General features: G+C 37.5%; 1 protein-coding gene across 2 annotated transcripts in view; it reads left to right on the top strand.

The window, feature by feature from the left end:
* Positions 1-21,462, top strand: part of LOC116707741 (calsyntenin-2) — a 301,858-nt gene that overhangs the window by 173,695 nt on the left and 106,701 nt on the right. For both annotated transcript variants that reach the window (XM_032545253.1, XM_032545252.1), the window contains one exon: positions 14,635-14,830. In XM_032545253.1, the coding sequence (XP_032401144.1) occupies positions 14,635-14,830 (196 nt within the window). The remainder of the gene's footprint in view (positions 1-14,634; positions 14,831-21,462) is intronic.

Below are 21,462 nucleotides of genomic sequence, written 5' to 3' on the forward strand. Positions count from 1 at the left end.
TCAAAAAGTCAAACTTTAATAGATTCCAGATTCAGGACCCACAACTTAAGACGATTGCAAGTATTTGTTTATTTTTACATAATTTGGGCTATCAGGAGAATTAAATGCAAATTTTTTTTCATTTCCACAACAGTATGCATATTGACAGTTTTGAACTGTATACTTTAGATTAATTAAATGTAAAAAATTACGACATACACTGCTAGAAAAATTATAGTATATTTTTGTAATTGCCACAGCAGTATGCATATTGAACAGTTTCGAACTGTATACTTTATAATTATTGAATGCAAAAACTACGGTATACATTGCTAGGAAAATTACAGTATGTTTCTGTAATTGTCACAACAGTATGCATTTTTAACAGCTACTAACTGTATTACTTAAGAAGGATGAGTGCAAAAACTACAGTATGTACTACTAGAAAAATTACAGCATATTACTGTTAAAAGTATTACAAGATTTTTTTTAACAGCAGGGCAATGTAAATTTTCTGAAGAAAAACAGTAAAAATTACATTTTTTCCTAATTATCTTATTTACGGTAATTACTTGTTAAAGAAACAGTCTAAAACTGATTTCCAATTTACGGTTTTAAATTTTCATGGTTTACTTTATTTAACTGTAAAATTTACGGATATTTTTTACAGTGTAGGACTATTCTGTCCAAAGGGTGTGAACATGTTGATGTTTCCTATTTCCCACTTTATTTCTGTAAGAAAACACATAATAGTACTCTCTACTGTCTCCTATTTCTAAAAATTGAAATGTTGGGCCTTTAGGATTTATCTTAACTATTATTGAAGTTTTTGGAATCCATTTTTACTTGTGGAGCTTTTACTTGTAAAACTTTTTAATTTATTTTTTTCAAATTATTATTCAATTTAATATTGTAATGTTCAAATCTTAGTGAATTTTAAGCTTATTGCACTAAAAGAAAAGCAAAACAATTAAATAAATGTATCATAATTGCTATTTCCTATTTCTTATAAAACATGCCTTGCAACGGACTCATGTGTTCCCAGAGGGCAACTTGTTGCCCTCAGGCACTGTGTTCATGACCTTCATTTTAAAAGAAAACATTATTACAGAAAACTCTAAATAATAATAAAAAAAAGGTTTCTGGAACTAATTCTGAATGCAAACAGAAAACCTCTTTTAATAAAAATAAATGAAGATGAATAAGGAGGACTGTCTCCTCCTAACTTCCAAATCCACAGTAAATCACTACCAAAGTAAAGGTTAAGTAGAACATCTCTGGAAATCTGTGGGTAAACCCTAACAGAAGCAGCTGTTCGTGGAAAGAATGTAAAATACCTTAAAGCATGAGGGCGATACATTTCAACTCATCATAAAAGAGCAAAACACACAAGCTGTCACATTTGTTACAAAAGATTATATCACAGTGCTTACTATATAAAACTACCTTTTAGTTAATGTGTTATCTGATTATGTAAAACTGCTTTTGACAGAATATAAGATTATTCTTATTGGAACAAAAGAAGAAAGTATAACTTCGTGTTTTAATATGAAGTTTAATTTTTTAGTGCTGAATTATTTCCCATATTTTGTCTTATTTAACGGTTAAGAGGTTCAATAGCGCCTTTTCCTCACTGCGTATAGAAAAAAGAAAGTCTGATAATGGCACAGTGAGGTCACTTTGTTGTCATCTATAATAGCTTAGCCATTCTTCCCTCATTATAACCCTCTTACAGTAGACCTATATGTGGCTCCCCTACCACCTACTTGATCACAGGTAGTTGCTGAAGTTTTTATGACAGTCATTTCAAGAGAACATTTATGTAGCTTTTATAGTTAAAGTAATCTGTTAGTGAATGAGCTGTTATTTGTCCCATCAGGTCATCTTTATCTTTGGGCCTGTATAATTTCAGTAACTTGGAGACATGCTGATTTGATTGTAGATAATGTTGCATTGTGGGAATAAAAGTACCTGAAAGAACCCACACAGTGAGCAGATTTAGTGGTCCACTAGGGGCTCCACGGATGAAAGTCGTCTCCTTCACAGGAGATTGTGGAATTGAATTACATTAGTGTCCAGAAAATAAAATTATTATATTGCACTGTAATACTTTGTACAGGAAGTGTACATGTACAGGAAGTGAACATTTAAAAAAATAATTCTGCTGTATTTGAAGTATTAATTTCTTTTCATGGCAAATCAATGAGAAATCCACAAACTTCCGCTACAGATTCTGTTGATTTTAAAAATAACCGATTATGTAATCAAGTCCGACTGAACTGAAACCAGACATATGTATCACTTTAACACTTATTTTGCACACAAAGTAAGCATGTCGTCATGCTTTCATTGTGTTGTGCTGATTGGCATTGGTAATCAAATGTGTCAAGTAGAGCAGCATCAGGAAAAGTGGCGCTGTGGAATAGAAGATTGCTGATTTATCAATAAAAACACTTAAGCAAAAATCAGTTGAAATCTATAAGGAAAAAGACTGTTCTTGTGTTGTCAGCTTTTATCAATTTTCATTCATTGTGACAAAGTGTAGTTTGACTTCTCAGGTCCCATTGGCTTTCCTTAACTCCAATGTGAGGAATCAAAGGAGAGGAAACAGACATGAGTAAGAGTGATTCATAACTCCTTAGACTAGGAAGTTAAAAGGACAGTCAGTCAATAGACACAGAAATATTTATTGGCAAAGCCATACAGATGGATAAAGGATCTTAAAGGATCTGTCTATATGTCAATATATAGATATAGATATATATCTATACTGGTGTCAATACTACAGCCCCCTTTGTGTCAAGAGAACAATGTCACATCTTCTCTAACAAAATGTAACAACGACAAAGCATAGAGAGGTCTTCAAGTCCAGTCCTTGAGACCCACTGTCTTACAACTTTTAGGTGAATTTCTCTTCCATCTCAAGTGAATATAACGAAGAAGCTCATTACCAGGCATTTGCAGAACGTGACATGCTGAGAAGCCATACCAGCAAATTGTTTTAGGTGTGTTGGCAAATGGAAGTATTTAAAATTTGGAAGACGGCAGCTCTCAAGGACTCAAGATAGAAAGGTCTGGTTCTGTGTAATGGCTTATCTTTTTATGTTCTTATTTCTTTAGTTTCTTCCATGTTTTTTTTTTTTTTGTTTGTTTGTTTGTTTGTTTGTTTGTTTGTTTTTTAGCCGGATTTGGCTCTGGGTACTGAGACAGTGATATGAAAAGACTGATCTGGCTAAGTATATTGGATCATTATCACAATGAAACCCCCAATGACTTTAGATGTTATGTTATGAAAAACAACTGTTGATGATTGACAGAAATAACTGAATTTAAATTAAGGACATAAAGAAAGGGAAGAATGGAGTAGTTCTACCGAACACGTTGGAAAGCAGGTGTGGAAAGCAGTGACAGCAGAAAACAAACAGAAAATGTACAGAACACTGCAGTTCTTTTCAGAAAATATGGGACTAAGAACTTTACCAAGACAAACATACACATAAAACTGACAGACTTCAAGAGATGAAGACTACTGGGGATTTTGTGATGTCCTTTAAATCTCCTAGTTTTTGTGTTCACACTCTAAAACACACCACTCACTCACAGTCGTTCTTGGCAGAGAGTTTGCCTTTGTGCTGCCTGGTCCCTGGCCCAATTTGAACTGCATTATTGAGAGATGGTGGTACACTGGTGCTGGCACACCCAGGTTAAAAAGTTATGTCATTTTTTTGCATTGTGCCCTGATACAAACAGTGCCCAAAGGAATTAAGTCAAAATGTTGCCTTTAAGCAATTTTACTTTGAATTTGGTAGAAACAAGTAATGCTTCTTCTTTATTCTCTAAGAATCTCATACTTGCTGAAATAGGAAAGCTGTAGTCTTTTCATATTTGCAGAATCAATGATAGAATAACTTGCACATTTATCATTTACTTATTGGCTACAACCCAAAGGAAAATAATCTTGATCTGTCATACTTCTGTCCAAGGAAGCAAAGTATGAATATTGCAGATGATGACAAGCTTTTGGTTTTGTAGTGATACAGAGTTGTTAATTCCTATGCACACCTCTTAAGTATACATTAACCTTACACCTTATAGTTGGATGTCTTAAACATTTGTTCCTTCTTCCTAATGTCCTTTCAGATTGGAAGGGTTGTCGACTGTGTTATCTCTGACAAAAATTATCCTAAAATCACATTGATGAAATAATTTTCAAAACCAGTGCATGCAGAGAGCAAAGTAATTTGAAGCAGTGACACAGCACTGTGATACACCTGCAACCAACACCATTAGCCTAAGGTCATGGCTTTACCACTCCTAGCAAGTAACCACTAGACACTACATATGTTACCAAATGGACAAATAAATTAATCCAGAATTTCACTATTTCCTTCCCAGACTGAAATGTCTGATCTTAGCTAAGTGTCTTTATGCCGTTTCAACTGGCATCTTCATCTTATGATGGAATGGAAATATTTTGGTTATGAAAATAGCTGGCCTGTTATTGCATTCATTGGCTGAGCTTGTACCTGACATCCAATGGTTATGATAGAATACGCAATGTTGAGATGGTTCTTTCCAAAGTGAAATCCCATTGTACTTTTCCTCAAAGCTTGTTACCCAAAATGAGACTAATGTACGTTTACTTTTTACAGTATCAGTTTGAAAAAGTCTTTTGAAAAAAAGTTGATCAAATTCAAACACCCAATGAATTTGCAAGTACTGTCACATGGTAGGATGTGATCGGTCCCAATGAAAACATTTAAAACATGTTACAGGTAAAGTGTAGCATGATCTGGCAGCACAAGTTGTTCTTATGCCTAAGTGTTTCTCAGGAGGTATGTCTGGTTTATTGTTTGTGTGCACTATTTCAACAGACTGACTTGCTGACTGGCTGGATTTTCTTCACTACAGTTCTACTTAAAGGTGCTGTAGGTAATACTTGAGATTCTGATTTGAGGCTGATTTTGATGTGGTTCTTCATTATTAACATCTACATCAAACTGTACTGCTTAGTTCTCAAAGTAATGACTCTGGGACATCACATGTAAAGATATTTGCTATTGTGATTTTACTAGAAGACTTTGTATTTCACAAACTGCAGAAACTGCTGTGCATAGAGTCCATCAGTCATACTCTCCATGGTTGCTAAGAGGCGAACAAGTTCATTTCAGCAGACTCACCTAAAAAGGATTGGTTCTTGTCTCTTAGGAGTTAGCTGGATGATGTAACTAAGGGCAATCTGTACACAGGGGCAACTGCAGGCCATTTCAAGCTAGCATTTTTATAGGGGCTTTTCCTTCCTTCTATCAATGAATCATAAACATGACCAGAATACAGAATCCAAAAAGTATTTTTGTGTGTTCACTGCAAATATAACACTTCTGTTTCCTTGACATTAATATTTTTGTCTCCAACCAATTCTCTGTAATGTAAACAAAAGTTTTGTGATAACCCAATGTCTTTTTTTCTGCTTTTATGTGTTTGATTAATGCCTTTAATGCATGAATAAAACCTTTATATCATGCCAATAGCCTTTGGTTTAGTTTGAGCCATGGGCATTATAACAAAAGCTGAATGGAGTCATATCCAGAGGGTGCAGAGTCAGTAGTATTCAGAGCTGATGTTGGTAGACAGCTGAACCTCACAGCCAGAGGCATCAACATGCACTGCGATGATCAGTATCACAGTATAAGAGCAACACTCTGTATTTGGGCAGTGTCCGGTTACGCTGCAGATTTAAGAATCATTTTGCCACAGGGAATGATTAAATGATTGATAGTTTCTATGATGACCAGAAAGTGATGCCTGCTGTGAAAAAAGAACAAGATGTCAGAAGCCATATCAAAATTAATAATTTTATTGTCAGATATACTAATGCTTCTCTGACCATCCTCTGACTGAAGTTTATTCACCTGCTGTGAATTAGAACCATAGGGACTTTTAGATTTTCTTTTCATGCCACCATAAAAAAAGTTTCCAGAGGGCTTTCTGTCTTATTTATTAGCCCAATATGTGATAAATGGTTTGAATTTGTGTAGAGCTTTCGTAATCTTCCAAGCTACTCAATACATTTCACCATAGAGACATATTCACCCAATCACATTCTAAAACGCCACACATTCATATGTATATTGGTAGGCAACTTTGTGTCAAATTGCACATTGACATGTGACAGGACCTAGAATCAAATCTGTCACTTTCAGATTGTGAGACAACTATTCTATGTACTGAGCCTCAGTGGCCTTCATACTTCCATATGTGTGAAACTAGGCTGGTTTTATACCAGTTTCTGCCATGAACATTTCACATGACCCGGGACTGTTCTCAGTCTTGTATAAAGTGTCAGAAAATAGCTTAATTAGAAATGTATGTGTTAGAAATACTTTATTGCTACAGTAACCATGGTAATGTCACATTTCATGCATTGTTGCTCTACATTTGTAGTCATGTTTGATTTTTTCAGGAATCACATCACTTTATGGAATCTCAGATCTTTACCTCTACTCTTAGTGACTTTGAATTAGGGATCAATTAAGAGGGAATATTAAGTCAAGCATGTATGTGTAGGGTTTGTGCATATTTTTTATTTTATCTGCTGCACCCTACCCTTTAATCCTCTTTTAATGCCCCACATTTTGCTTTTGTTTAGCTGCACAGAAAGGATTCAGATTTAGCTTTAAACTTTATGTCTAGCTCCAACTGTAATTCCTCTGATACAGATTTGTGCCGTTTAAGCCTCTTGAAACACTGATTGTGATATGTGGCACAGCAAATGAAAGTGAAACCTTGGAACTGATTAGAAAACCAAGTTCTTGTTTTGTTAGGACACAATCTAATAAAACCTGTCTTTGATGAAAGAGACTATTTAGGGAGGTGATGGTCTTTATTTCATCATGCTGCTCAGCTGTACAGAACATCCTCAGGGGGCTTAAATAGAGGTCATAAACTCTGATGCGGCTGTTTGAGCATATTGAACTCTAACTGGCCTTTCTCTGACGAGCACACATGTTCACTCCCGAGGCCATTTCCATGAACAGCATTGGAAAATAGAAAGTATTGATTTCACACTGTGTTTAATGTGATTGCCTTAATGCTTCTCAGGTTTATTTGGTTTCCCTTCGGGCTTCCACTTTTGTTTGGTTTTCTCATCTTTACATGATGTCTTTCTTCAAACCTGTGAATATAAGATGGATTCAACATAAAATTTTATATCCAGCATAGCTACATACAACATTGATGGTTGGGGATGTGTTGGCTTATAATTGTTTTAAGTCTGAATTTATTGAGAAATTCTGTTAGTTTTCATGTCACCGCCGTCTGACTTCATTAATCTTGACAGAGAAAAAAGTATTGAGTGAATTGTGTTTCAGTGGATGGAACCATCTCGCAGACAGCAGATAAAATTGAGATGTTGGTGTTTATTGTTAGGTATCATCTGCCGCTGCATTGGATGCCAGTTGGTTATTGACAGCTTGACTCTTGCTCAGTAGTTCTTTTGGCCCTGCTCCAAATCCACATAATTGACACGTCGCCTGGTGAGATTTGTGATTAACTTTATTGATATTTTAGGGGGTGTGTGTGTGACTGGTGTCACACGCTGCTGGCAAATCTAACAGTTCTTTCCAGCTACTAAGAGAAAATAGAATTGTTCTCTTAGGGAGCCAAGATTTACTGTTTATTCACCAAGAAATGTGAAGCTTAGTTTAACTAGTTGAGATAATTTCAACTATTTTTTATTCAGATCCACAAAGAAGTTGTTTTAGAATGAGGGTGACATGATATTCACCACTCCTACACTTTGTGATGAAGCCACAAGTTTACTTTTAATCTCTTAGCTGCATTAATAAATCAATATAAGGTGTGGGTAACAAGGCATGCATAGGTTGTAAAAAAGTAACAATGTGAAAATCACCATTCCTGCTTTTAAAAGTAATTTTAATGTGTTGTCAAAGTTCTGGAGTGACTGGACTTTTCACCATCTGTATGGTGCATAGACTAATGCATTACTGCTCCTCCTCCATGTGTTGCTTAATATATTTCAGGTCATGGAAAAAGTTAAAAGTCATTATGTGGAAATTAAGTGGATGCTGATTTCCCCCTATTAATCTACTAGTGATTAAATATGCAGCCGGGTCTATGTAAAATGTTTTTAAAGCACTGTCCAGATGGAGGCTACTGTTAACCTTAGGGTAGTACACTATTATATTACTAATATTACTATTACTATAATAATATTAATATTACTGTGTTATTGCCATGAATAAAGCGTCTGGAAAAGGGCAGAGAATAAGCAACAAATAAGAGTCACACAGCAGAGCTCCAAAAATAAAAACACAAATAAATAAAAACAAATGTTGCAACTTACGCTAACATGTACTCTCCTTATTTAAAGTCATTATCAAAAATGTATTATGTATATATTGTCTAGCTGGGGGTGCCAGCGGGGTGGCTATTGCCCAGCCATCCCTTGTCACAGAACTGGTAGGCTTTTTTTTCCTAATGTATTTTAAGCCATTGACTGCAGGCTGGATACACCAGCAGATAGTGAGACCAATTAAAAGCTAATATCAGCTTGTTATAGTTGTGTTTCTCTTTAAAGAGCAGAATGGTAATAAGATGTAATGCTTTGAGCAATAAGCAATTAAAAGCTACTAGAATACAAAATTTAGCAGATGTCTATGCTGTATTTTTTGCTTAAGTGCATGCATACAAAGAAAATGAATATATAAAAATTGTAATCTTAATTGACCACTAACTTGTCATTTATAATTTTGGCAGCAACAGATATAATTGTTGCTAACAATCCACATCTGACTTCTGACCACAACTAACTACCACGATTGAAGTCCAGTCATCTGTTCTGTCTCGGTGGACTTCATGTCGCTTCATGCAGTGTTTTTCTACGGTAAGACTTGACAAATATAAAAAGGATAGGCTGTAACTATGTTTCCCATTGTAAGTACATTACCTGCTGGCCCTATAAAAACTCTGCCCTTTCTGCACCTAACGTTTGAGCCCCAAACTTATTAGTCTGTTGCCACAGCATTTAGTTTTTTGCTTCAGTGTGTCTTCATACAGCATTGGATTGAATGTCACCACACCACAGTGTGACAGGAGTGTTATAGAATAATTTGTCAACCTAATAATACATGGCTTAACATGGATTCATGCTGCAGGCTTATTATCACAAGTCAAAGTAAATGCAAATATCAAAGCTTTTTTTTTTGCCCACTTATGTTTTTAATACTGTGCCAACTGTTTCCCCTTTGAAGTTATGCTTCAACATACTCTTTATGTAAAAGAGTAGAAGAAAAGCAGTGTAGCGACCGGTCTCCAGTCTCCATCTTGATGAAAAGGGAAAAAAAAACATGAAACTTTTCTGTGAAAAGATCTTGGCAACCCACAAGTACATCTCCCAAACCATTTTTTAATCGCACTCTCAGTAAAAATATTTGCAAAATTCTCTTTAGTCCAGATTGGGAGAATACGGGCACATGAACATTTAGACAAAGCCTCAAGTTTCTTTAGATTCTATTTTTTATCTTTCCTCCCTTCCACCAGTTTGAAATACTCAACCCATTACTTGCGTAACAACAGCAGAAGCTATTTTCAGGGTTTATGCTTTCGCCAACCTATAGCTTCCTTGACATAAGAGCTTTGATGGTGGTTAAATCCTTCTTTCTGACACCAGTTTGTCACACAGTTGGGGCAGTACACACACAGGGCAAGGGCGGGTGGTCACTTTGTTAAAGGACAGTGGGATGTCATTAACTCGGTGAGAGGAGATGTTAATGTAATTAACAGAGAAGAGGCAACCGAGAGGTCGAGTAAATCATCTGCAGGATTCCTTTGCAACAACCATAAACACACCTCTACCCTTATGACTCCCCCGCTTCTAAATCCTTCTCCAAAAAGTGCGTCTTTAATTAAATCCCATCACTCTACATGGTCACACACTCGGACTTTACACAAAAACTACTCGAGGATTCATTTGCTCGACTCCTAACACACAAGCTTGATTAGTATTAATCCTTATCTTCAAAATGGACAGCTTCTCAATTGTGTTTTTTCCTCGCCTGGCTAATTTCATGAAGAGCATAATTACAGCATTTTCAATTTCAGCCCTCCGCAGAGTTATGAGGCAGACTTTCTATCTCTGAGCCGCAGCTGAGAGGGTTGTGTGGGGGTTTGTGGGGGAGTGAATCCATGTATCCTGGAGTGCTTGTGGATGGGTAATTGTGTTTTCAGGAGCAAAATGAGAGGGAGAATTAGCAGGTTATGGGGTTGACTAACACAAGAGATAATTTGATGCCAAACCCGAATTGGAAAAGCAGCAGAAATCATGACAACTGCGTAAGCCTCATAGTCGAGCATTACTCTTGTGGAAACAGGGTTGATTTACTTACAATGCGGAGGGAACATGTGTGTGAACACATTTCAGTTCTTACAGATGGGTGTTTGGGGTAGAATCAGCTCACTGACAGTATGATAGCCAGTAATCTGATTTAGTTTTTGTCTGTCTGCCATGTGGGCTCCAACAGTAGGAGGATGAAAGGCACATTGGCTCTGATTAGAGCTTCCAAACTGGCTACGTTTCAGTTAATCTGAGTGCGTGTTCACGCCTGTGCTTTGGTCACTCTCCAGTGCTGAGATCGGAGCTGGCCCTAGGCAGTGGCCCGGTTCCCGTCTTTCTTGGATCTTCTTTTCATCTGTCTCTATATCTTCCTCCTCTTTCAGACTCTATCACTCTTGCTCGACTGATATCTCTACTCTACCTCTTGCTCACTTAACATCTGCTGCAAATATCTCCACGCTTATGTGTGAAAACCCTGTTTTTTTCCCACCATGCATATGTGCATACCCATTCAGACACAGAAAGCTCATCAACACGGTTGTGTCAGCTTTGATAATAACGTGGAGCCCAAGGCAACGTGAATGGCCCACAATATTCTGCCACACTCCTCCAGCTTAGCAAACATCAGCCACCATTGCCAGCAAAACAGCTCTGCCTTCACTGAATTCACTGATAATGAGTTCTGTGTCCTCAAAGATAGTCTTCTGTGGACAAGTGCCAGATTCCCTAGAGGTTTTTAGTGCTGCATGACTTCTATTTCCAAACAGGACAGCAGCTCAGGTACTATCAAGCTTCCCTCTGCCTTATAGACAGCCATTCATTTGGACCTGATTAAATGAATAAAAGACACTCATCCAGGGTGAGACTTTGCAACCACAACAACAGAATGTGGAGAGAGGAATGTGACAAATAAAACTTTTGCAAAAAGTTTTATTTGTTTTATTCAATTAAGTTAGATTCAAATCTTTACTATAAAGTCATGCCAACAAGGCATAGATGTCCTGTTTAGGTCTGAGAATTTTACATATTAAGACAATAAAATCAATCTGTTGTCTGCCAAGATGTAAAACTGCTCAGATCTAAATTCAAGAATATGTACAAGTGCACATATGTATGTAGCTTATAAATAAAACCAGGACAAAAATAGAAAGATCTTTTGGGAAGAACTTGTTGTTTCTTTGTAGTAAAAAAAGGAACTTAACACAGTTACTGCTAATAAATACATTTGTTTATCTGTTTGAACTCATTGATACTCTCACCATTGCTATAAAATAAAGGATTTTGGCACAAAGAGGTTGGTTCTATGGAGCATATCTATGTGTGTTACCATAAGACCAAAACAGAAATACCATGCAATGTTTACTGTATTACTGGCCATTACTTCTCAAATATTATATCTCAGATATTAAAGATTCAAGTTCATTACAAGGCAATCAAAAAAAGGATTGAACAAGTATGGCTTGTTTGAAAAAATCCTCATACCTCTAAAACACTGTGGTAGCACATCGTCAAGCCTACTTAAACATCCATGCCTAATATGTACTTATCTTCAGTGAAATTAATCAATGCTTAAATAAAACATTTTAGACTATGTTTCTATCAGCCTTAAGAGAGGGAATGGAAACCTTCTGTGTATCAAAGCATTGAAGGGTCAAACATGAAGCCATCTGTATGATAGATAAAGCTTATGATGACATAAACTTTATCTACTGGTATTTCTGCTAAAGGCTCTTATTTTGGCTATTTAATTGTAGAGTGTACTTAGTTGGTTCTTCAAACAGCTTTTAGTTTGCATTTATTATTTCATAAATTATGACAGTGCACAGACTGTTGTATGCTATATAATACAGTATATGTAAATATTTCTGCAACCAAAAAAATATTCTGAAAGGACCATTTATGATATCCTTTCAACTAAAATAAGAGCTGTAAGGTACATGCTTTTTTTTAGCCAACCTCTTTATCACATATAAGACCTAGATTACCAGATTATAACTTATAAAGAAGCAGCCTCCTTATTAATTTTTGATCATGTTTAGTTGCTCTTACCCTCACTTCTGCAAAGAAGTAAAGACATCAATCATTTTGGCTAGTTTATACACCATTGTACTCTTTTCCAACACAAGTATATTCTGACAATCCTTCTCATTCTAATCAACCCTCCAGATTATAACTTATAAAGAAGCAGCCTCCTTATTAATATTTGATCATGAGTTGCTTTTGACCAAAGGTCTACCTCTTTAGCAGTCTGATGTGGCACAAAAACATATTTAGCCACCATGTTTATGACTTTTCTGCCAAGTGCCATCTTGTTGCCTAGATGTGTCGCCTCACATCTGTTCCCTCACCTCCACTGGGGCTAGCACGTCCACCCTGGTCTCTCCCGCAGCCACCAGCCCTCTCTTCCACATCGCAGGTGGCGGATCACTTGTCACGTCTGGAGGAAAGTGAAAGACAGACATAAAGGAGAAAAAATTGTGTCACATATGCTGGAACCCAGAGCAATTTGAGTCTGGAAAAAATAAGAGACCCTTTCTGTTCGGTCACCTTGACGCTCCTCCCACCCCGAGTCCTCATCAGTTCCCCCATCAGGTACAATTAAATCACAAGGAACACATTGGGCCACCAAGCCTCAACAGTAGGGGTGCGTCATCAGCATATCCTAGGCATATTCATCCTGATGGGAAGCTTCTGCACTGGCCTGGGTATATTGGATTTATTTCTCGCTCCAGTGGTGATGGATTTTGTGTTCGCCTGTTTTGTGCGGCGGCGCGCTATTAAAAGAAGCAGCACAGAGAGACCGCTGCATCTTCTGTCACTCGCCATCGCACACTGTTTGCTCATTGCCATTTTATGAATATGCTCACAGCGCTGAGCCATGTTTTTCCATAGCGCCGGGGCCCATTTAGTTCTGATACAACATTGTTCAAGTAGCATAGCCAGGATAGAAGTGCGTAAGGGAGGGGGTAGGATGTGCCAGTTCTCTACCTTTCTGTTCCAGTTTTACTACCTCCTGCTTAGAGCTCCTCTGCAGGCAAATTATCGTTCCAGGGGCCTTGTCCTGAAAGCTGGGGAGAGGAAGAGGGAGGTTGGGGTTGAGGTGGTGGGGATTATGACAGGAACAGGATGAAAGGATTGGAAATAAAGTTCCTCTTATCAGAACTTGCCAGGAGCAAGGCACGCACAAAGCTTCTTGGGAATCCAATTTAGTCCTCGCTGTTAGTTCAAGTAAAATCAGTGCAATTAGCTGTCACAGGTCAGAGTGTGAGCTTGGCGTGTTAAGTGATTTCCTGAAATGCTGTGAGCAGAATCACAAGGGCGATGTCAATTTTCTTAGCAAACAAAAAAATAATAATTAAACTCCTGCCGGAGCCTAGCAAAATATGCCACTTCTTTATATTATGTCTCTGCTAATAAATGTCAGATGCACTTTTGTTTTTCCCCTTTGTTTTTCTCTTTTCAGTTCCTCAAATTGAATTTAAAGAGATTTCCATCCTCTAAATCTCCTTTGAGTCCACTCTGTTGTGCTCATTGTTTGTTTATCAGCTAAACCAACAGCAGCAGAATATCACAAATTACAGGTCAGTAACTTTGTTAAACCAATGATGAGCTCAATTATAGCGATATAGATACATAGATAGGTACATACAGTAGATAGATACTCTCATCAGGAGTGTATGAGTGTAAGTTTTATTTTCACTGTACCACAGCTCCGCCGCATTTGGTAGCACTCTTGAATTGCTGCAAGAGGTTCCTGTGTTCCAGCCCCGATTCGAACACAGGAGTTTGCATGTTCTCCCAGCATATGGGTGGGTTGTCTCCAGGTACACCAACTTCCTCCCACATCTTTTTGTTTGTTTGTTTGTTTGTTTGTTTGTTTTTGGTATGAGTTTGTGTGTGCATGATTGTTTTTTTATTTGCATCTCTGTGTTGCCTTATGATTGATAAACAACCCTGCAAGGATAAATGGGTTCAGCAAATAAACGTAGGCACCAAAGTGGCACCAAGTGTCCAGAATGTTATTTATCACTCTGGACAGCAACTAACTGTCATATCAATAAATTAATCTGAACAGTAGGTCAGTCAGTAATTAGTTGTCAAGTGTCCTCATCACCACAGATCCAATAGCCCATGACTTTAAAAGCTTGGGTTTGAGCTAAGAAGTGGCTGTATGGTTTTCTTAAACTTCCTCAACCCCTCTCAAGCTGACAGACTGTGATAAACTCTCAACACATCCGTTTATCTGTTCTCTCTCGGTCTTTCACTTTTGTTCTCTTTCTCTGTCTCTCTCTGCTCTCTAGGGGAGATCTGTGCGTTCAACATCCATGGGCTGGAGGCTCCGTTTGAGGCAGTGGTGCTGAACGGAACGTCTGGCGAGGGTCAGCTGAGGGCACGCGGCCTGGTGGACTGCGAGTTGCAAAAGGAGTACACCTTTATCATCCAAGCTCATGACTGCGGTTCAGGCCCTGGGGGTATGGAGGGCAAGAAGTCTCACAAGTGAGTAAATCTGACAACAGGCTTGGTGAACATGAGACCACACAAGAACAGACACAATTCACAGAAATTTTGTCAGAGCACACAATAGTCTCTCTCCACAAATGGTTTTAAATATGTAATCTCCAGCAATCAACTTACACTTTTGAAAGGATGAGCTGTATGAAGCCAGATGTTTAATTATGTATGGGACACAATGAGGGAAATTGTGGGTGTTTGAGGTTGTGCCTCTGTCCACCTTAAAAGCTAAAATGGTAAAAATGAGTGTTACAAAGATACCAGCATAATCAGTCTCTGTCAATAACTCAATCAAGCTATATGAATGGTTCAAGAAACAAAAGAGATCACAACCAACATTCAAGTTTAGCACGCAAAAATCAACAAAAAATAAATATAGGTGGGGGTATTTTTATTTTGACAGCTATGAATCAATGAATTTAAAGTTCTGCAGAAAACACACCAAAAGTCATTCTTGTTTGTCTTGATAGAAACCTGACACTAAATGATAGAAAATTGCTTGTAATTTACCACAGAGAGCACCATCTGTCACGGATATGGGGGAGCTTTTGTGTGTGCTGAGTCTGTGGAGAATGCTGAGGAGGTAAAATTGCCTGCAGAGTTACTTGTACGACACACACAGCAGCATGAAAATCCATCAAGAACAGTAAACATGACCAGCAAGATTATGCAGACTGCAAGTAGTTTGAAAGTCTGTATGAACAGAAAAAAACTCCCCTTGAAGGATTTGTCAAAAAACATTCATGGTATTCTTTAAGTTCCTATTTCAGCTACTCTTCTCACTACCTCCAAGGACACCAGTGGACTAGTTTAAAGAGATTTACTGATAAAAGCAGTTTGTTACGCTCATTAGTCTCCATTGAAGTGACTTCTGTCTGAAATAGTTTTAATGTGCCGGAACAACTCCCTGTTCAGTACATGGAGTTCAGTCTTGTTTAGTTGCTCTTACCCTCACTTCTGCAAAGAAGTAAAGACATGAATCATTTTGGCTAGTATATACACCATTGTACTTTTTTCCAACACAAATATATTCTGACAATCCCTTTCATTCTCATCCTCCCTCCTAACAGGCTTTTTGTTTGCCACTCATCTTCCTACCCTCTCTTTGTGGCTTAAAGTCGGCCTTTTGTCACCTAAAGAACATTTCCAGGATTTTAGGACTTGAAGTAATTACTGCAACAGTGCCTTCTAGAAAAAGTCAAACAGCTACAGCTGATCCTGAATGGTGCTAAACGTATTCTCACTAAAGCTAAGAACAAATAGCACATCAGCCTAGTTGTAAAGTCCTTACACTGGCTCCCTGTAGCTGAGATAATGGACTTTAAAATACTTTTGTTTGTTTACAAATCATTGAAAGGTTTAGCACCAACATACATGGAAGACCTTTTGTCATAGGCGCAATGACATGACAAAAGGTCATGTGATGGGGTGAAGGGCGTGACCCAGGCCTTAGTCCTGTTGTCACAGGTTCAAATCCCGGCCCGTTGACCTTTGCCACATGTCTTCCCCCTCTCTCACCACCCGCTTTCCTTACTGAGAACGGTCAAATAAAGGACACTAAAAACTTTTAAAAAGAACACTCAGGACTCCTGGTACCAGTTGGAGGTGGAATATGAGAAATTTCCTATATTGTTCCACCTCAATTTTTGTTAATTATGTTTTATATCAATTTTGAGAATCTGACTTTTTTGACTGAACCCCACTTAGGTCTGCTACAGGCGAACCTGGATCTGTTGGTACAGACAGGTAGATGCTGGAGGTTAAGTGGATTTGGGAACACTTAAATGGCTTGTCCTTCGGCTGGCAAATCTCAAAGGATGACACTCGCCTTTCACTGCACTACCAGCCCGCTTGCTCGAATTTATAAAGAAGCTAATAGGGAGAAAGAAGAATCTCTGCCTAAGGCTGTGCTCAAATTACGCATGACACGTCAACAGGCATGAAAGAAGGCAGTCCAGAAATTTGGCAGCTAAAGAGGACAGGGTAGAGGATCAGGAGTGACACGAGATGAGTTTAAAATTCTCTCTTTATCCTACTTGTTCTACTGCACTGCTTACCAATAGCTGACAACCCACTTATTCCCTTTCCGAAAGCTCAGTGGATTCTCTCCGTTCGATTCTGTCCTTCTGTCTGCCAGGCATTCTGCATCTTCTCCCACCTTCAGCATTGGTGTGTGTTGTCAGGCTGTCTCTGTATTCACAAATGGATGCTCTCTCTACCATGGCTATACAAATCTTTCTGTCAGAGCTGCCTTTTTTCTACAAACAAATGAGATGTTTTTATTTTCAAAATGCCATGTCAAACTTTGGACATATGCATCTTCCTTAAGAGACAATAAAGTGTTGCATTGCTGCTCTTTTGGTGGCCGAATCGGTAACCATGACAACGGGCGGCTTTATAAACACTTATGGTCTCTGCATTCAAATTTGCCTTTTGGAGTCAAACTGTTTTACATTTTTCTTTGATATGTTTTATACACCTGCCAGAGAAAGATTTATTCACCTGTCAGCAAAATGTAAAGCTCAAATGAATTCACCTTAAACTCCTTGAGGCTGCTTCTGCTAAGGTCAGCTTTAAATGAAACATAAATTAATTCTCCATAATGTTGGACTGACCTCTGTCAAATGAAGTGGAATGTTTCCTACCTGTAAAAGGGGTAATAAATGTCAATTTTGAGTGTATTAACTCCTTAAGCACACAGACGACAGCTATGTAGAAGCTGTTTTCTTATATGGGTAGATGTTGATGGTACACTTAGCTTACATATAATCCAATTCTTTGGACTTTACAGTTTTCAAAGTTGTTAAAACATTAAGCCCCATTATCTAAACCTGAAACCTTAATTTGTGAACAAACATTGAATCAATCAGTACAGTATTTTGGTCAAACCACAGAACACTTTCTCCTAGGTAGGTGCATTTTTCAAGACTTATTTACATATTTTGCAACCTTTGCAAAATATGTAAACAAAAGCACATTTGTGCACTATGATTCAACTCCATTGCAATGGCTTTAAAGGATAACACTTATATCTAATGATATGATGTAACATAAAATGAACATTCAGCATATCAGCAATAGACAGGGTCTAGGGTTCGAATGCGTGTACGAGTTGCAATACAAAAAGAGGCTGGAAGGAGTTAGGGAACACATGAATAGCTGAAATCTGCAGGCACTTCAAACCCCCTCTGAAAAATTTTATAAGTGTCTATTTAATAGTTCAGATGCCAAATATAGTTCAGATGCCAAATATAACTTAATATGCATTAATAACCACAGTGGAATGCATTTTAGCACTAACTCAAGCTCTTCCTTATCATCGCTGTTAGTGGTACAGTCCATCAAGTAGCGCCTACAGAAATTTCAGATTCCCAAGGTGCATATTCTATCAAATATTTAAGATTATGCTCTATGAAAAATATCTGAAAATAGGTCAGTATACTGTGAACAGTTTGGAATTACATTCTGCAGAAAAATCTGTAAATAAGTGAATCCATGACTAAGAACACTTCCATTCCTGAAAATTTTCTCCCTTTGGTTATGCATATTCTTGGTGTATAGTTTTGTAGATTTTTATGATAAATATAATGTAATGAAAAATGAGTCATTTTTTGCATAACATCATCAGAACTATGCCTCTTGTTCAATGCCAAGGTGAAGCTATCAGATAATGGGACTAGTTACTAAGAACCAAGTGCCAAGTATAGTATGAACATATGAAGTCAGTAGATTTACAAAAGTGGACACTCATAGTGAACCACTATATAGAGCTGAGAATGTATTTCATGGTAATCAAACCTAACTGTATAATGGCCAGTGATGATATGCTTGAGTGGAGCTACTCAGTGTTTCTGTACACATACAATAATAATAATTGCACAGCAGAGAGCAGAATTATTAGGACAAAATTTGAATAACTGAATCTTTACACCTTTATTCATTTCAGGGTTTTGCATGAGGCTGAACTACAAAAGCAGCTGTAGAAAGCCAAGGTTTATTCATTTTTGAGAAAATCAATTGGATCAATTAGAACCAACATATTGTACTAGTGAATGTATCAGCCTGTGGAAGATTAAAACTATTATGTTGCATAAGAGATCAACTTGATACCATTATCAGACTGCTTCATAGTGTGTGTCAGATTAGCAAACTACAACCTAAAAATTGAACAGAAGTCATGACATTAATTGCAGATGAACTCTGTGTCTTGTTTAAAGACACAGCTATTCACCCATTCATCTTTGTTTTGATCTAGGTATGGTGGGAAAAAACAAATATTAGATATTTTTGACCCACCAGTTAATGTCCCTCTTCCTTTTTCTGTACTATAAGCAAGAGTGATATTATGTTTTTCTTTGGGGGTCCTGTCATTATGCACATAATTTTGAACATACAATGGTAGTTGTGGATGATTGATATATAAATTTGGAATCAAGGGTTGAAATTAATTTTAGATTTTTTTTCTCAGAGGATGATGTTAATGGAAAATTGCAGTCTTGTTAAATAAAGGCAGAAAGGTCTTATTAAAAAACACCTGCCAACTGCCAATAATGTGCAGTAAAATTCAAGGTTACCTGTCAAAGATTTATATAAAGCATATGCTGGGAAATGATTAGCAACCTTTCCTGGGTGTACTTCAGCCCTCGCCCAATGTTTTCTGTCAATAGGCACTAACCACCTCACACCCCTGGCTAGATGGAGCTGATATAGAAAAAGAATGGATAAATGTTGGAAAACATCTGAAGTGATAATAATTCAGATCTAGTATTACATAAAATAAGTCAGAAACACAAATTGACAAATTATAATGGCATGTGTAAAGTCAATAAAAAGAATCTTTGTGGGGCGTGCTGTGGTGGCGCACGGCCCACGTCTGAAGGCCTTAGTCCTCAACGTCGCGGGTTCGACTCCCGGTCCCTGCGACCTTTGCCGCATGTCCTCCCGTCTTTACTGTCACAAAAGAAATACAAGCCACTAGAGCCGCAAAAACCCTTCAGAGAAAAAAAAAAAAAAGAATCTTTGTAAGAACTGAAAAAATTCCAACATTTGTTGCTATATGCATAAATAGCTTTTCTAAAGAGCTTGACAGAAAAATTCCCAAGACCAATCAGTTGACTATAGCATCATTTAAAGGAGATGTTTTTTTTTAATGAAAAAGAATCATCAGCCATGATCCTTTTGGATAAATGCTTCCTACATACAACCAAGTTATCTTTCTAATAAATACCTAAATATCCATGTTATAATGCAGTTGGAATTGGCCTGTTCTAAATATCAATTTCTGTGCTGTGTTACAGTGTCTTTGTAGCAATTAGCCTTAAGGGACATCTAATTCAGTTACTCTGCAAAGCAAGGCACATATAAAAAGTCCTCCCAGGATCCACATATAAACCGTGACATGTGTATGTAACACCACCCTGATTAGGTTTAGTGTCTGGCAGCAGTCCAATGGGTTAATACATACCCAGGGTTCCAGGAGAGCATGACAGCGGACTTGCTATAAGATGTAATTTCCAAAAATGGGCTTCTCCAAACAGCAGCACGTGCAGACACTTCATGCTTGACAACAAGGGAGTTATTAAAGACATCATTAGCAAATCTTAGAGACCTGTATGTTCGAACCCCACTGCAGTTTGGAGAGGCTAATTATATTTCCATAAAACGAGCTGAAGGAGAGTCATGTTTACCCACAGACGCACAAACACACTGCCGAGTCAATCCGCACCAATAAATATGCATTACCGTATAAATAAGACAAACACTATAGCAAGCAAGACATATTCTGATTTCAGGAATTCATAACAACCATGCATGCAAATGCAAAACATAAAGACCTAAACATACTTGAAGTAAGAGAAATTTATAAAAAAAAAAAAAAAAAAAGGAAGTGGGCCAAAAAGCTATGCCTCATTAGCATAAGCTGTCATGATAAATTTCTGAAGTAAGAAGACCAGGGGGCTCCACACAGACAGTGATCTTGCCAAGGTGTCGACTCTTTATTCTACCAAGAATCTTAGCTTCACGCTTGTCACACTTCATGCTAATTTGAGTGAAACCTCATTCTGTCAAAACCTGTAAGCTGATGTGACTGTTACTGCAGACAAGCCATAAAATTGGAAAAAAAATAGTTTAGGACTCTGTTGTTTATCTCCACCTAACAGAATGCATTTGAGAGAGCAAAGTTAACATGTTCAAACTATAACATGCCAAGAACAGGAACATATGTCTCTGTCTGCTTCAGTTACCAAACAACAGGAAGCAATAGCTGCTTCCATTCCAATTTCAGATCACAACCAGATGTCTCCAGGTTTTTGCAATTTGTGTTTCTTTATTCTTGCAGCTTGTCCAATGTTGTTGAATAAACTGCCATTGTATCAACCCCGACCACAGCAAATGAATATACAACAAAAGTACAAAATACATAAACATACATGTGTTTCAGTCTTGTAGGAAGATAAATTACTATGTTGGTTAAATAATGCTACCACACCACCTTCTTATGTGCAACAGCACAGCCTGCATAATTTATTTTATTTTGTACATTAAAGCCACTGATGCAGCATTAATACCACTACTGCTACTCAAATAGCAGAACAATGAAGCAATATTACTTGATC

This window comes from Xiphophorus hellerii, chromosome 18 (assembly GCF_003331165.1).
Source record: "Xiphophorus hellerii strain 12219 chromosome 18, Xiphophorus_hellerii-4.1, whole genome shotgun sequence".
Classification (NCBI taxonomy): domain Eukaryota; kingdom Metazoa; phylum Chordata; class Actinopteri; order Cyprinodontiformes; family Poeciliidae; genus Xiphophorus; species Xiphophorus hellerii.